General features: G+C 36.9%; 1 protein-coding gene and 1 long non-coding RNA gene across 5 annotated transcripts in view; one reads left to right on the top strand and one right to left on the bottom strand.

The window, feature by feature from the left end:
* LOC121299202 overlaps positions 1-9,006 on the bottom strand; it is a 37,125-nt gene extending 28,119 nt beyond the window's left edge. The window contains exon 1 of one of the 4 annotated variants that reach the window (XR_005947370.1): positions 8,821-9,006. This is a non-coding gene — a long non-coding RNA (uncharacterized LOC121299202). Of the gene's footprint in view, positions 1-5,106; positions 5,501-8,820 lie in introns of those variants that run through there. The other 3 variants (XR_005947372.1, XR_005947371.1, XR_005947373.1) reach the window with 3 other exon arrangements.
* Positions 9,007-16,221: 7,215 nt separating this feature from the next.
* LOC121298789 (coiled-coil domain-containing protein 88B-like) lies at positions 16,222-18,536 on the top strand. Its single transcript, XM_041226005.1, has 5 exons — positions 16,222-16,346; positions 16,740-16,803; positions 16,993-17,052; positions 17,524-17,677; positions 18,108-18,536. Exons 2-5 carry the CDS (start codon positions 16,746-16,748, stop codon positions 18,343-18,345), a joined length of 510 nt encoding a protein of 169 aa, XP_041081939.1. The 5' UTR covers positions 16,222-16,346; positions 16,740-16,745; the 3' UTR covers positions 18,346-18,536.
* Positions 18,537-18,788: the final 252 nt, after the last annotated feature.

Below are 18,788 nucleotides of genomic sequence, written 5' to 3' on the forward strand. Positions count from 1 at the left end.
TCTTGGTTTGCATGCAAATCATGTAGCAGGGTCTACCAGAGGCTGGGAAAAAGAGGGCTGCCTCTTACTCACCAAACTCCGCCCTATTCACATGGTAATAGAACCTTACTTGCTGACATCACCGCTGACAGGCCCAATGCAAGTCTTGCATTCAAATCGGGGCTCTTTTCCCGCCTTTTTTCTTTACTTTCAAACCCCAATTATTTTTAAATAAAGCCTCAGAATTAAAAATGGAAATAGTTTTATTCACCAACATTTGGCTACAGCTTTATTTTGTGTATTCATATAGAACCTAGACCGTCTTTAACTGCGATGCAGCAGTAGGTTACAAAAAGGGTATTCCCTCCAAAGAGGAAACTCTATGTTATTACTAACATAGGTCATCTTACACCTATGTTATACACCATAGGAATCTTACAGGGTCAGGCCACTGTAAGATTCATGCAAATAATGTTCTAATTCTTAGAAAAGCTGGCACTTGATTGAACAAATTCTAAAACTAAATTCAGCCGCATTCAAATGACATTGAACAGAGAACATTGTTTTCGGTTCCCTATTTGAGCAACAGCAGTTGGGATCTCAATGTTTTGCTAATACAATATATTTTTGCTGCATAATGCCCTGTGAAGCATAGTTCATTCAAGTTTTCCATTGCACTTTGAAAGGATCAGAATGCATGATGCCATCGTGTACATCACCCCAGAATGATCCTAGCTTCATTTTGTTTGCTGTGCTGGAACACAAACACAGTACCAGAGTTTTCTTGCAATCTGTGCCAGGTAAGTGCAATTTGAAATGTAATTATTAGGCTTTGCGCATTCTAACAAGTGTAGTAGGGTACGTAAATAATTTGTGACACTGAAACACCTGTTTCCAGAGCTGTTGAGAAAATCTCCAGGTTTCTTACAATTCAGCATTACGGATCTATTTATACAGCAACATTATAATTATCATTATTACTATTTTACAATTCTGATATTGCTTTAGCTTTCAAAACTGCATGTTTTTTGCAATAAATAAATAAATAAATAAATAAATTAAAAATGCAGAATTGGATTTTCCCAAAAGCCACTGTAGCCTAACCAACTTGATGGCAGCACCTCAAGAACAACTTTTGCAAAGTGCATCCACTTTTGCTGAATCTCTACTTGTCTCCAGATGTTCTAGAACTTCAAACTGAGAGTAGAGATGTCCATCACCATCGCGACAACACACACACACACACACACACACACACACACACACACACACACACACACACACACACATGTTTAGTAATTAAACATAGATGTCAAAACCCATTTTAAACATGTTTTGGTATTTATATACCTTACACTTTACTATTTGTGTGTTCTGTATTATTCAACAACAATTCAAATAAACACTTAGATTTGTTTAAAATTTATTGAAATAAATGCTTACAAATTTGGGTTTACATTGTACCTTTAATAAAAACGATAAGTAGTTTAAAAATTTTAAATAGAAATTATCCCTATAAATAAATACATACTGAACACAGAGGGTTCTACTGACTGGAATAGAACCACGAGGGTTCAGTATTCTAAACCCTATGATTCTTATGTTTCTATAGAGAGCGGCCATGGAAACCTCATTTCAGTAGCTATGCTGTATCTGAACTGTGAACCAGATCATATAAATTGTAGGTATTCTACCAGTAGGCTATATTACATTTAAATATAATACAAATTATAAGGTACGGTACATTTCACTTTTAAGACTAGAAAATACTACTACTACCTACTACTACTACTACTACTAATAATAATAATAATAATAATAATAATAATAATAATAATAATAATAATAATAATAATAATAATAATAATAATAATAGTACGATAGTAAAATATGAAAACGTATTAGCATCATGTTTAGCAAAAATTATTGCTGTGTATTAAGTTGTTATAAGAAAGAGATCTAAAAATATAAAAAATGCGTCACTGCTAAACCAAATAAACTAACGTAAACATTATTAAAGAGATTGTAATTGAATTTCTAAACCTTTCACTTTGAAATGGCAGGCCTGCCCAATAGTCTGAAAGATGCAACATTTTACCCATAGACTCAAACTGTACAAACAATATTCCTTACATATCGCTGTGCTGGATGTGCCTGTTGAGCAATGGGGTCGCATTTAATATGTAGCACCCCCTTTTTTCCTGGTGCTGTTTTGTTTTGTGTTACTAGCCAGTTACCCAGAGTCCTGTGTACTTGTAGTTATTTCAAATATAAACATGTTGTCCTGTGTATAATAAGACATGGAACCATTAAGGAGCTGCTCGTTGCAATTGCATTGAAAAAAAGGCAACAATAGTTTTACAAGCACACAAAGCCTACACCTTTCCACCCTCTAAAGACTTCTCAAGACTGAACCCACTATTTCACAAAAAATAAGCAAATCTGCCAATACAATTACTCTAATTAAAATACAATCTTATATTAGCATGCTTCATTTGTGTAATTATCAGGTGAGTGTTCCAGCCCTCACAGCTGTCACCGCGTTCGCCCTGTCGCTGACCATGGTGCTGTTACAATTCTTTCTGATGCTCGTGTTTAGTGCTTAGCCTGCTTAAACGTGTTATTATTATTATTATTATTATTATTATTATTATTATTATTATTATTATTATTATTATTATTATTTAATAATATCATAATATAAAAACCTCGTGTAGTATAACGCACTTGTCGTGAATGTGTTCAATATTATACATTACCGTTATGGCAACGCGCAGGACGAGAGACCGTATTTTAAATTATACGTTCAGTTTTTTTTTTTTTTTTTTTTTTTTTTTATATTTGATTACCATAACGTAAAATTGGAATTGATTATAATTTTTTTTTTTTCCTTAGACGCTCATCTAATGGGGAAAAAATCAAGTGAGCATTGTATTATTACAAGTTTTAATAAAACAATTGAAAGATGGAATTAAATATATCAGGGATTGGATGTCATTCAGAATCTTACTTGATAATATTCCTAACTTCAGATTAAATTATGAATCGGAACCAATTCTGTTCTTTTTACAATTTGATCTACACTTTGAGACAGTCTTCCCGACAGTTCCTTCCCGGCAACAGGATCACAAAATGGCCTTTGTGTTACAATACTGATTTATTTAACATAAAAAAAACAGTTATGAGAATCAATATTTGACTCATAATACCAATGTGAACAGAAGACCAAGCAAATATCTGCAATATGGATTCTGTTAAAGCAGTAAGTATGAAAGTCTATCGCAGCTCTAGTCAGAATTACCAGGTGGTTTTTTTTATGCAAATGTTAATTAAAGCACCTCTTGGTGAACTCACGTTTCGCTTTCACTTTACGTCCTAGGCGTCTGACGTCGCATAATTTAATTAGGAGAAGTTATTTTTAGCCTCGAGTTATCGCGAGCCTCCAGTGTAGTGTGTGCTAATTGGGTTAACTGCTGAGTTGGCACTGTCATTTTTCACACAAGAGTAATTAAGAGAATACAGATGCTCAAAAATCACGCAAAATGAAGAAATTAGCGCTCAGCAGATTGTATACAATTTTTCCTGTTATCCTTCACCCAAAGTTTGTGATTCACATGAACTGTTTATCCGCGCAAAAACAACGTCAACACGGATTAAAACAATGAAAAAAAGAAAAGTAATGGCTAGGGAGAGGCGAACCAAGGCCTAAGAGTAACACACATTGACAATAACTACAACCCCCTGGGGACAATATTTTAAGTGTAATTACACCTGGAAAATACACGATTTTAATCGAAACACTGAGGGGGAAAAATATATCAGAAGCACTGCAACATTTCCAGTTTATAAAAAAAACAAACCGAGACCAATCCACAGCATCTTAAAGCACGAATCTTCTGAGGCGTCGATGATTATTATTGCGATTATTAGTAGTAGTAGTTGTGGATGTATTAGTCTTGTTAGAGCGGCGACAGTATAGTCATTTGTATAAATGTTGGGATATTACATTCCTATTTACTGTCTTGTGTTCGTGTTTGTGTTGAAACACATGCGATCAAAATGTGTAAAGTGCAGTGTATTATTTAGTCTTCATTCTTGCTCTGTCTTTTTTTGTACAAATTGTGTAAAATTATATCGGCTACACAAAGACTACAGATCCTTTTGATTTGCACCGAGCACATATTTAGTTGGATTTGGCCTCTATTTATCCAGCTCATAGACGTGTTTTCTGTTGTATCTAGTCGCGTCGCGTTTCAATGCTGTACATTTTTCATGGGCATTTCCTAAACCCTAACCTTTCAATGCAATGCTCGAGCATTGTAAACACGGGCTTCTTTGAGCAAGGAACAAGGAGACAAATAAGCACGACAAATAAGCACGTCAACCGGCCACTCCGCTTTAAATTAAACACATACATGTTACATTGTGACTTTTAATCAACTTGAACCAGCAGCCGTGCACCTCGCATCAGACTCGCACCTGACATTTAAAATTAAAACCCCTTCATATCAGTAACAATTGTGTAATGACATTTTATGTATTTTGTTACTGCGACCTAAGTTTCTGTTTTCTATTTGTTTGTTTTTATCCCACCAATAAAATCGTACAGTCAGATGCTGTACACTCGGCTTCTCGAAACTTGAAGTATTTTGGGGAGTCATTTACATCCCCATTCTCTGCCGCTGTTGGACTTGACCGTGGAATTGCAACTCCGAGAGAGCAGGCAAGTGACGGGAATAAAACAGCATGCCGATGCCCACGGCCTTATCTTCGGTTCTGGGTCAACTGGTCCGAGCTGTTGCAGGAGAGCGTCGTAAAACAATCGAACCGTGGCAGATTTTGCAAGTACATACAGTGTCTACAATTATTTTAAAATAAAATGATTCTATCTATCTATCGATCTATCTATCTATCTATCTATCTATCTATATATATATATATATCTATCTATCTATCTATATATATATATATGACAGAGGGATACAGAACTCTGTGCATATTGACAACTTTCGCATACTACTATCGCTACTAGTGCTACCTATTTAAAAATGTAATGTAGGCGTTAGATACATACATGAAGCAGAACAAAAGAACTATAAGCGATTATAACAGAAATAGAATCCTTACTTTTGTACAGTGAAAAACAAAATCTTCGTTTTTGCTTTTTTTTTCGCCCAAATAGCTGTACTGGGAGCACTGGAAGCCTGCTTCGATATAGTGAAAAGCATTGATTTCTCTTTTCAGGGCAGCGAGGAAATGCAGCAGTGCAATGGGAATCGGCAGCAGCGGCAGTAACGCGGGCTCGGTAAATATAACGGGTCTCTTAAGAAGTGATGCCAATCCTCGGCATTGCAATGTCTCTCTTCACGGATCCGCGGGGATACAGCATTCTATTATTTCCAAGATGGGGAAGAAGCTGTCTGTAAAAAGCTGCACCTACTTGCAACCTCTCCTTCTATCCTTTATCTCGCCCTCTCACTCCTCTTTCGCTCACTCTTTCTTTCCTCTCGCTCTCTCTCTCTCTCTCTCTCTCTCTCTCTCTCTCTGTCTGTCTGTATCTCTCTTCCTCTCTTGGTCCCTCCGTCTCTTTCGCTCGATTCCAAGTCTCTGGTTTCTATCCAACAGCTTCGTCTCCTGGCAGCAGAAGTCTGCACTGACGTCACTTTAGCAGCAGCCTTCTGGGGAACCAATCACAGAGCTGGAAAACGACGGAGGGGGGGGGGGGGGGGGGGGGGGGGGGGGGGGGGGGAGTTCTATGCCTTCTAAACCAACAGGAATGACAGTGTTCAATCCTACCAATTTCCAAGCCTTGATTAACATTGGATATCTCAATTAACACGTTAACACTCGATGTAATATGCCGGAGAAACGTTATTAAAATGTATAATTAATTAAATAGATATACCTGGATTTTTTTTTTTCAGTGGACACACTACAGTCATAGAAAAAAAATGCTATCGAAACGATGCAGCAATATATATGTTATTATAGCCTGATTAAAAAAATAGGCAATCTGCATTGCTTTAGACATGCTGTTCAAATCGTGCCTCTCGATTCTTGTAAATATTTGAAAGTATCTCATGTTAACACTCTCTTTGTGTTTGCTGTCGACGTACCCAGCTGCCTGTATACTGTATGCCTCTTCGACTGGGCTGCGTACAATGCAATGCTCGAGAAAAAGTGTGGTGCTTTATACAAGACAATACAACCTAATGCAAAGCCCTGCTATATCTGAATGCAGCTCACGATGACTTGTGGAAATATCATGCAAAAACAGCAGGGTAGTGACACCAGCCCCATATTAATATTAAATGGAGTCAAATTATATATACATTCTGGCCAAGATAATACTCATCTGTCATACAAAATAATACAATGACCATAATTAAATCTGTGTTTAGCGATGCCGATTGTCGTGCTTTACATAAAGCAATACCCTGAGAAACACATACAAATAAAAACAAATAGAACCACAACGGGTGAGAAGTGAAGCCCGGGTGCAGTATAGAAAGGGCCAGATTAGTACAATCGGTCTTGTTGGTGAAGCGATGGTCTGGAACACACTGAGCCTTTGAATAATCCCCTGATTTTGTTTCGCCTGCAAAATCTGCTCGGATAAAAGAGAGGTCGGGGGGTTTACAAAACTGTATCGCTTTCAGTTCAGATCAGAAGTTTGTCTGATGAAATAAAGAAAGCCATTCTTAGCCGAGTGTTGCTTCATTCTAAGGTCGGTGCTGGGTTTGAGGGCAAAAGACAGTGGCTCGCAGTCGTGCCGCAGGCCCCCGCTCGCGGTAAGAGCAGCGGGAGAGACTCCATCGGCTGAACTTTTAGGCAGAAAATGCTATCCATCAAATTCCAGACAGACAGACTGACAGAGAGGTCATGTTCATTATCAAACCTTCACCCCTCCCTCCCTCCGCTCACAGGACTTTCACAGGCAGGCTACAGAATTCGTTCAGGTGCATTACAAACAATTCTCTGACTTCGCTGTGCTGTCATTTCCATTATTATTATTATTATTATTATTATTATTATTATTATTATTATTATTATTATAATATATTATTATAACGGGCGAAGTATGCCCGTTTTATAAGATGAAAAAACGGTTAATACTTCTTTTTGTTGCCATTATGGGAATGACAATTTTTTTTATTTTTTTTAATTTACAGTAAAAAAACGTAATGTTATCCTTTTGATTGCATTAAAATAGACAATTAACTGTTTTTTTTACCACCACACCATAACTATATATATATATATATATATATATATATATATATATATATATATATATATATATATTATATATATATATATATATATGAACCTCGGCTTATTTTAAATGCACAGTAAATCGTAATAGGTTTGACGGTTGAAATGGCTGAAATGAAAAAAATGTTGTTAAAATTGGATCCGAATTAGATTTCTGGGTTTACGTTAATTGTCTAAGTATTGCATTTATTTGTGTATGGTGTGAAGAAAATGGAAATTATTTAAATCACCATTGAAGTGCTTTTCTTTTTTTTTTTTTATATTTGATGATATTTTGCTAATAAATAAATACAAAAATAAATATATAAATACACACATAAATAAATATGAATATATTAATTTATAATCCGGCAAAGTTAAATCCAAACATAATGCAATCCAGGTGTGTATTATTTTTTTTCTTTTCCTTTTTGCTTTTGTATGATTATTATCATTATTATTTTTCACATATATACACACACAGATGTTGTGTCTCTTTGTGTGTGTGTGTGTGTGTGTGTGTGTGTGTGTGTGTGTGTGTGTGTGTGTGTGTGTGTGTGTGTGTGTGTGTGTGTGTGTGTGTGTGTGTGTGTGTGTGTGTGTGTTTGTGTGTGTGTGTTTGTGTTTGTGTGTGTGTGTTTGTGTGTGTGTGTTTGTGTTTGTGTGTTGTGTGTTGTGTGTTTGTGTGTGAAAGATAGGGTTATTTTTTGTCTTTCTTTTTGGTTGTTGTTTAACAATAACAGTCTCTTGGAGTTTATTTGCCATAATAATTAATTCACAAGAGCCAGAGTTTGCTGTGTGCCTGTGAATCTTTTCATTAAAAATCTCAGCATTTCCTATTGAATTATATCTGCTCCATTGCCGATGAAATAAAGACGCCAAACCAGCTTTCAGTCTGAACATTTTCTCACCAGCCCATAAAGAAAAAACAAGTCCTCTCTTTCTCTCTCTCTGTCTTTAATTCTCAATACAGTCCCACACTCGGAGGACGTGTCCTGCAATTTAACTACATCCACATTCTTGGTTCGAATCACAACGGGGCTCTTTTGTCCCCACTTTGCTAGACAGCTTATTGTAGCGCACCGCTTAAATAAACTCAAGACATGAACTGCACCAGCCTCTAATATAGCAAGAGTTATTCTGCAACACACACACAGAGAAATGTTTCTTACATGCACTGCTTCCAAAATGTAACTTTTTAATAAAGAAAAATTAAATACTGGTAATATCACCACATACATATATTATATATATATATATATATATATATATATATATATATATATATATATATATATATATATATATATATATATATATATATATATATATGTTGATTAATGTTGCAATATTAGGGTTTTTTTGTTTTTGTTTTTGTTTTTAAGTGCAGGCCATAACATTACAGAACCTGTATATGGCATATCACAGCTGACTATCACAATTTAATACACTATGTTTAATATTAAGACAGCATCAAAAAACAGTAAAAACAAGCCAATAACTTGCTCCAATAAACAAAATATATCTAAGAAACGTCATTACAAATACGGGTTCGTTTATAATAGGAAAAGCCCCTATATAACTTACCTTGTCGTTGCTCAACTCTTGCTGTCTTTCCAAGAACGCTTTAAGTTCAAAGGCTATTTCTGCCTTGATGTCCCCTTTATCTCTCGGTGGATAGCTCGGTCTCCCCCTCTCTCTGTCTCCCTGTCCCTTCACTCTTGCTGACGGACAGGCGGGTATGTGGAGCTCCTGGGCGCTCTCGTGTCTAAAAAAGGGGCTGTGTGTTTGAGGATTAAGAGGGATGAAAATTACGAGAGATCATTTCTGGGGGGGGGGAGCCTATAAAATGTGGCACTTGGGCAAAAACTGCCCACGTAGGACTATACGTCACCTATAAAACGCACTGGCAGTAATTACATTATAACCTCCTCCCAGAAAATAAAGACTCGTGCAGATCACATAACTCAGTTTGGATTACTAAGCCCCTTAAATAAGATTTAAAGCAGCGAAAAAGTTGAAATATAATACGAGGCACGTTTTCATCTTGTTCTGTTCAAATTGTATTTTTTTTCATGCATGTAATTTTGTTCTATTTGTATTTAAGGAATATTGTTTTACATCACCTGTAGGACACTGAGAATCGCCTTTTCAAAAACGTATGTACAATGTAGAGAGAACACACACACACACACACATCATAGTGTATATATTATTAATATATATACCATTGTATTATATATAATCTATATATATTATATATTATATATATATAATATATATATAGATTATGTTATAACCTCCATAATCTCCAACTGTAGATTCCCTTTCCCGCGCTGAATAATAAGAGTTATGATATACTCTCCAGACATTTCATATACTGAACGTTGCGTTTTATGTGGTACTGCATAAGACACCAATTGGATTAGTTTAAATACAACATAAACACGATAGATATGAAAGGTTAATATAGTTATCAACTGTATGTTTTAATTCTAGTGATTCGCTGTGAATCGTGTTGACACCGCTTCATTTTGTTTGATGGGTTCGGTTGTGAGTTTCAGATGCGTTTCGTTCTGTATAAAAGTGGACGCGGTTGATTGAGTTCTTGCCACAAATCTTATTATTTTTATCAATAGCAGCAGCCCCGTAAGCAGCTATGTTCGAAACGGCGATGGGACGATTATAATGAATTAACATGCACTATAGCAGATCTATATTTGCTCCTTGTTTTTTGACTGAAGCCGCTGTCTTTATTGTAGACAATTAAAAACACAGGACCTGCTTTTGTTTTTATTGGCAGAATAATTTAGATGCGCAGCATTATACAACATTTAGATATAGGCGTATTCTCAGAAATATGACTCTGTGTCTGAACTTTTAAAAGAAATACAAACACAAACAACACAGTAATTCTAAAATACAAACATCTACTTCTGTTTCTCCATTTAAAAAAAAAAAACATGCAAACCTTTTCTCTTTTTAATAATTGGGCTTGCACACCTTTTAAAATGTATATCTTTATTTTTACTTTAATTTAAAACCTGTATTTTTCATTCGTATTCTATGCGCCTTCAATAATGAAATACAATAAACGCATTAAATAAAGTTTTTTGTAAATATGGGATGGGAGGTATTGACAAGGAAATAGGTCCTTTCTTGAGAATCAGCATCAGAATTCAAATAATAATAATAATACATATTGGTTAGATTTATAACGATTTTTAAAGGCAGTTTATACCTCATTAAATGATTTTACATTACTGTTTCACTTTCAGAAGTGTAGAATAGATTTACAAGCCCAGGTTTAAAACTTATTATCCCATATTTAAAAACCATACAACTATACAGTATGCTAGGAGAAGGAGAAAATGAAACATAGGTATACAATATGACTATATTTAATGTAACACAAATGCAGTCATAATAATTCCCAGAACTAAAGGATTCCAATAAGTATGCTGTGTATGCCTGTGAAAGATCTTGATATTGGAAATTATGACTGCTCATTTTAAGAATTATAGAAAATATCATGTTTTTTTGTTTGTTTGTTTGTTTTGTTTTGTTTTTTGTGAGAGTTTAGGAGTGTCCGCGAGCGGAGTGTCACCAGAGAGGCTCGAGGACTCGGGGGTAGCAAGGGCAGCGGGGGGAGGTGAAAGAATGAAGAAGTTCTTGACCTCTGCCCCTGTGTTTTTGTTATTTTTTTATTGTTAAGTGTTCGGTTTTGAATGAGAGACCGCTCTTTCTATTCGAAGGAGGTTATTTAAGGGTGAATTAGGGGCTTGTGTCCTCATTGTTAGACGTGTTTATTACAAGCTTGTTAAGGCAGAGCAAGCAGTAACACCGATTGAAGGACGCATTGTTACCACGGCTTGTAAAATGTTTTAATTTGATTTTACATTTTTTTTTTATTTGCAAATAAAATCTCTTGTTTTGTCTATAGATGCAAATGTGTATGTATCCATATACACCATACATATCTGCTGTCAGATATATTTTCAGTATTTGTCATTTTAATGTTTTTTTTTTTTTTTACCAACAACAAAAAATACCTTTATACACACACACACACACACACACACACACACACACACACACACACACACACACACACACACACACACATTCATATATATATATATTTATATACATATATTGACCATATAATATAAACATAAACACATTTCAGAAAAAAAATTCATTCAATTTACAAAAAATAAAAGGTAAACGACAAGATATCCATAAAATCATAATAATATCATACAATGTTTATAAATTTACCTGTAATATATGCGTTGGAATACGCAAGTGTTTTTTCGCTTATACATATAACATGATTTAAAATTGATAACAAATAATGCAATAGGCTAGTGTCAAAAATACACATATATATATTTATATATATATATATATATATATATATATATATATATATATATATATATATATATATATATCAATATATATATATACTTTAAAATGGTTAACGTTCATTTTAACATTTTAAATTCAAATCAGTGAGGTCTGAATAACCACGAAAAAAACAAAAAAAAACAAAACAAAAAAAAAAAAAAAAAAAAACACGCACACACACTGGTGACAAATATATTATTTGTAGCCTTTAAAAAACTATTAGCGTTGAATATAGTTTGAAATGTATATACATAAAAAAATAATAATAATTTTAAGCATTGGTTTTCTTTATTTTAACTTTCCACTATATTAAAGAAAGATAAATATCAATTATATAGTTCTCCACGTCATGCAGGCTGCTGCATTCAATATGAAGGGGCTTTGCTCTCTTAGTGAAGACTGACCCCTAGCGGTAGAAAGTGAATATTGCAGTATTTCGATTGACAGCATTCACGCTTTTACTACGAAAAAAAAAAGATGTATATGATCGCGTCACAAACAGACCTGTCAAAACCAGTTTGCTACATCTCCCAACAACCGATATAGATACACGATACTGGCTATTGTTTTAATTAAAACCATGTTCATATAGTTTCAGTGTATTTAAATCTTCAGCACAGACTATAATATTTCGGTTTGTGTGTTGCACCTATTTACAAATGATTTACATTGTGACATCACGTTCTTTTCTAATAACGTCACAATGAACTTCCTTGCCGTTGATTTAACGCAGCTATTCTTTCAGCGTCATATATATATATATATATATATCATTTTTGCGATGCATAAATAAAATAAAATAAAGAAGACTTGTACAATACATTATTACTTATATAGCACCCTCACAGTTACGATACCCATTAACTACATATTCTAGGGTTAATAAAAACACATGTTCCCCAATTTTCTTCCATTAAGCGCATTTAAAGCCCTCTTCTATCGCACTGAAGATACGTTGAGAGTTACAGAGTTGTTCTGTTCTGTATTGTTTCATTCCAAGTTTTCGGACGATCAACACATTTTTTTTTCGACAAATCATAAAATTCACGTTAATTAATAACCCCGCATAAGCTGCATTCATTAACAATCACTGTGAAATACCTAGGGCGTATTTTAACACATGAGACTCCAGAGCAATAGAGACCCTCATGCGCTTTAATATGGCTCAATATAATAAAGGATGAACCGATTCGTTAGTAATTGGATGGACTTTAGTAATAATTGGATTTCAATTATTTTTTATTGATTTACAGTAAATAAAGTCTCATTGATTTACAGTGTGACGGTTTTGCCCTTTCTGTAAACTGCGCCCTGGCATCTACCTACCCTCTCTCTCTCTCTCTCTCTCTCTCTCTCTCTCTCTCTCTCTCTCTCTCTCTCTCTCTCTCTCTCTCTCTCTCTCTCTCTCTCTCTCTCTCTCTCTCTCTCTCTCTCTCTCTCTCTCTCTCTCTCTCTCTCTCTCTCTCTCTCTCTCTCTCTCTCTCTCTCTCTCTCCTCATCCGGTATAGTAGCTATTTAAAACCAGCCCTGTGATTATGCAGTGGTTAATTTGTGCGAATGAAGGATGGGCGTCGGCTCTCATAGCACTTACCCAAGCAGGCCCTCCTTCGCTGCTGTTTTTATCAGCGAAATGACCAATTCTTGCTATAGCGTCTGTAGTTGTTTCTTATTCTTAATCGTGGTCGATCAATGTCACTGTATTTGTGAAGTGATAATGAAAAAAAATAAACTGTGTATGGCTTTCTAAAAATCATATTCTGCTATTTCGCACCGCAACTGGTTAACTGGCGATGTTTTTTTGTTTTTTCATAATTTCATATTAATAAGCTTCAAATCTAAAATGAAGATTTGGAGTAAATGCGCATTAATTACTCCCATTCAATGCGTTAATTACAGCCATATCGGGTGACAGAAGCAGGAGGCAAAGTGGCCTTAACTATAGGTATTCAAATCAGCAAAAGACATCACTGTCAACATGTGGTCATTAGAATGCCAAGGTCAGCGGGTAGTGACGTGCCTTCTGGTTTATCAGAAGTAATGACAGGGCACTGCACGAGGCAATACATCTGCCCAGGATTACAGTTTTCTAATCAAATACAAATGACATGAGGAATTAGCAGGGATGTTTCAGCTTAAAAGAGCAAACAGGCAGTAAGATCTGAAACTCATTAACACAATAATGCCAAAGGTTAGCAGCAATAATAAATAATAATAATAATAATAATAATAATAATAATAATAATAATAATAATAATAATAATAATAATAACAATAATAGCACAAAACAAGCATCATATTGTTTGTGAGGGTCTTATAAAGTTTTCCTGTTAAATTGAAACTCTGTTTCTTCAACACAATCAACAGACTCGACAGCTGCTCTGGCTGGCTTCCTTCAAACTGATATGAGCGCAGCTGAATGAAGGCAGTATATGCTGAGCATTGGTTAATGATGTTTTGCAGCGATTGAGGGACATCGGAAACTGTACACAACTAAACAGTCTTTTGACTCATTTTCCATTAAAACAAAAATCTGTTCAAATCATTCAAACAGGACATAAACACTACAAACTCTCATAAAACAGCAACACAAAATAAATTCATAAAAAAATAAAACAATTCCGATGTACATGGTCCCGGTGAGAGTCGGTATTTACAGGATTTGCCTCCCTGCTTAGGTTGAAAATGAATTTTTTCCTTGTGATTTCGAATCACATCCCATCACACTGTCTGGCCTGCAGGTCTCGTTGAACAGCGCCGGACTTGTAATTAGCACTTTTTGTAAACAGAAAATGTAATTGCGGATGAACTCGCATGAAACAACTACAAGATACAAAAACAGGAGCTCCAAATTACCATGCTAGTCATTGATAGGAAGCTGCATGTCATATTAATCGCGGGGTGTAATAATGATCTCATTTAAAATACACGTTGTGTTACTTTGTTAAATAATACAGACGATTTAAAAATCGAAAGTTATTCTTGCGAGAAAAACAACAGTATCTGTAAGAAATAATGCACATTATTAGGTTGACATTTTCTATAGCTCCATCCTTCGCTTTATGATGAACATGCATTGCAAATAAAAACACGTAAATGAACACACACAGAACTTAAGGATATGTAGCCATTGGAACAGGGCATGATCAATAATCATCACTGTAATAAACCCGTCAGGCAAAAACAGGTCAGACGCAATAGACAATAGGGGTATACAAGCTGTGGTTTACCACAAACGGCACTAGCCTGCTTTTGCCCCTCTGATGTGTTAATTACAATAATATCATTGCTGCTCCTTGCTGACTGAACCAAACTCCATGCCCGTTCCAACGGGGTCAATAAAGAATTCTTTTTTGTATTTAAATATTAACCATTTAAGATTTTGTTTATTTAAAGTAATGCGATATTATATATTTTTAATTGTATTCGATAATATATGTTTTGATCGTATGTCAACAACTCTATTTAAACTAGATTTACAGCGACCACACGAAACGAATGACTATATCACTGTCAGATTAAATATTATATTCGAAATGCCACTAAAGATTTCAAATTAATGAATGCGGTGGAATAGACCAGGCCATGTAAACTTTATTTTCGTTACGATAGGTTTCTTAGACAAATAGGCGATGTGTGTGCATTGTTAATATGAAACTCGTCTAAAATTATTCACTAGTTCAAACAACGAAATATTAAACCAGACAAATCGACTAATCCATCCATATATATCTATGTGGAACTGATTATATATGATATATTATATTATTTTTCATGATAAAAGGTTATATATATATATATATAATCGGTTCCACGTATTAAACAGATGCATATATTTAGTTAAACGAAACTTACAAAGAAATTCAAAGCAAAGACATAGCAGATAGTAAAGCATAACTATTTTAAATAGCACTGTTTCAGGCCAGTTTATTTAACCTTCTTCCAAAGACCCCCGTTTGGTTTAAGATAAACTCGACTATTGCATTAACTCTCCATAAACACCCGCTGCTGGGCTCCCTTATTCGAGGGAAAGGTTGAAAGACGTTTAAAGCAGCACTGAACGGTGGTATAGCGTAAAAATAGCTTCTTCTCCTGGTGAAAAAGGGATACTACACCAATCAGGATATGGAGCAAAACGCAGCAATACTTTGTTTTGTGGTGCATAGGCGACACCTGGTGGCTGTTCATCATTCACTATGCAAACTGAGTCCTCTGCCTTTCGCGTTGGCCAAGGCCGCTGTGGTTTTAAAAATATAGACAGGTTAAAAGAAAACCCCTCGACTAAGATAAATACCCCGGAATTAGACCTGCCGATATTATATAGCCAGCTATCTGGAGTAAAGAAACCTCTTATTGAGGGATACACAAGCGCTGACATTAGCCCAAACATTTGCCTGCTGATGGAAGTTTGTTTCCTGGGATTATGCAGAGAGAATGTTGCAAACCTCCCCTTTCTTCATACAGGCTGTAATATTGATATAGGGTGGCAGAGGAATGCTGGAGATTGTCCAGGCTTCACTCCTGCCAGCCTCAGGTTTGTGTACAAACTAAAGGTGAGTGGTTACCAGGCAACCAGACACAGTTTCTAGTCCCAGCCCATTCCCAGCTTGCTGTAGCGGAGCAGGTAGCCCTGCTGGAGGGGTCAGCGCCCGGGATCGAGCCCTATCTCAGAGCAGGGACCCAGGCAACTGCAACAGGCTGGAGTAAGTAGTGGCTATCCTGTAAAAGGAGGACTGGAGCATTACAAGAAGTGTGTCACTGTGACTTGATATGAACTGATTGTGCAAGGCAGAGCGCGGCAACAGTGAAACTACTGCCACTCCTTCAGGAGTTTTAACTGACTGTCTAATGACTGAGACATGGTTCATCTAATCTGGCTCCTTCAGTCCACAACAGCACTGTAATAGCATGATCAAGTGACACATCTCAATGCTGTCCAGGGCAGCCATTAAGAACCCCCCTGGACATGGGTAAATTAATCCTGCCATCCCTTTAAAGAGCGCTGTCTATAATGGTTTCCGTTGTTAGTGAAATTGTACAAGACCACTATCCTGCATGTTAGGCTTATTAAGCTGTCATCTCTTCTTACTCTCCAGCCAGGAATGCTTCAATCATCCGTCAGACACAAGAAGCCAGCTCTTAACAGCCACTGCAAAACAGGTAAATACCCCTTGCTGTGCCTTTGCTGACTCTGAGAGACCGGGGTTACCGCAGTCCAGCACTCCAGCGGCTCTCTGCAGAGCAACGCATGACAAAACAGGGACCCAAATTGAGCTTCTTGATTTGAAAATGCACTTTTTGGTGCTGGAATAATTTCTTCTAACATTATTTCTTTCCCCTTTCTTCCAGAAAAATATGGAGGAGAATTGGAACTGGACCAGCTTGGGAAAGCAGACAGATGGAGTTCAAGTGAGTGCATCCATTGTGCAGCCAGTGGCATGAATACAGTGCATGCAAGACAGTGAGAATAATAGGTTAACTATGTTTAGCAGTCTCCAAGGTATGACCCCACCCCCAGCTCACTGGGGGAGAAGCATCATCCACACTCACATTATTCAAACCCCCTATCATTATGGTCAATAGAGTAAAGTGTCCCTCATTTAGGTCAATAATTGCTTGCACTTAAAGTCAATGAGGCCGTCATTACCTGACTGCATGTGAGCATGCATGTGAGTGACTTCCAGAAGTTAGCACTGCCAGATATTGTTCCAGGCCACCAATGCAAAGCAGTGACAGTCCACAACAACACTCCAAAGCATTCCTTTGTTCCAATTCTACATTAACCAGTAAAAGTCCATGTAACAGTTATCTCTCAATGTATATGTGCCTCCCCTCCCGCTCGCTCCTGTATGCAACACGTTTCTTTGTTATCTGGACCAGACCCCCTGGAGGAAGCGGGCTGGGTGAGTTGGAGGAGAAGTGGGTTGGTCAATGAGGTGGAACATCTGGAGCAGCAGTTGCAGAGGGGCTACCAGCAGGAAGCGCAGTTACTACACACATCGCTGGAGGATTTGAAGCGCCGGTATCTCCTCAGGTAATAACAGAGCCAGCCTGGAAGACACTAGAGCTACGTGTGTGGGGTCTGTGAGGACTTCTCAGGTAATAGGTGTATACAGTGTGCTGCCAAATCAAGCATCAAACCAGGTTGAGCATTTGACTTGGACAAAGTGCGCAACCACCCACACTGTGAATAGCATCTGTTGTGTAAGCAAACAACATCGGTATCGTGCCTCTTGGGGTCTGACCAGCATTTCTTTTTTTCAACGTATACAACCCTTTTTAGAATGTGATTAATACGAATTGTCATTCAGCAATCGCAAAGCTCGTATAGGGAGTGGACAGAAAATCTACAAAAATGAAAGGGCGGTATAAGCACGTTTTTTCTAATCGCTGGAAGACGCAAATGGACGAAAATGACGGATAATTAGGGTTCTGTTGCTTATTTAGTGAGACCTCCCTTTCAGACTGCAGGTTCTGGAGTCGGAGCTAAGTGAGGCGGAGCAGCAGAGGGACCGGGCGAGGCGAGAGAGGGAGGCGGCTCTGGCAGAACGAGTCTCTCTGGTGCAGGAGAACCGCTACCTGCTGAGGACGCTGCGGGGCGTGCGAGAGGCGCTGGAGCAGCGCGAAGAGCAGGCTTACCAAGCTGAAAAGGAGAGCAAATGGAAACGGGTTCAAAACAGGGCTCACTGGCGCAGATACTAAACTAAGCGAGGGCTATGTTATATATATACTGTATACAAACATTGCATGTATACATCATGTTTAAATAAAACGAATACGACAGACCGATGTGGAACAATCACGTTTTATTTCCTTTATATATTGCTTATATATGTATAGTCACCTCTTTCTAGATGACATCCTCCAATTTACTTGGCATTTTCCAATTTTGAATACTTAGCTTACACTCCGTGAATAAATGATGGAAAATTCATGCAAAAGTAAAGTGATCAAACGAGTTTACTAGGCATGCAGTCCAGTGCTGTGTCTGTGTGTCTGAAGGTGTGCTGCTCTGGTCTCAGGTACTCGTGGTGCAGTAAGCGTCTGATCAAGGAGCGCTACACCTGGTCCACTCAGCTGGGCCTGGCTGACCTCATCCCCCTGGAAACTCCTCCCAACTCCAGCAAGTCGCCCAGTGGGCAGTG

Source organism: Polyodon spathula, chromosome 24, assembly GCF_017654505.1.
Source record: "Polyodon spathula isolate WHYD16114869_AA chromosome 24, ASM1765450v1, whole genome shotgun sequence".
Lineage (NCBI taxonomy): Eukaryota > Metazoa > Chordata > Actinopteri > Acipenseriformes > Polyodontidae > Polyodon > Polyodon spathula.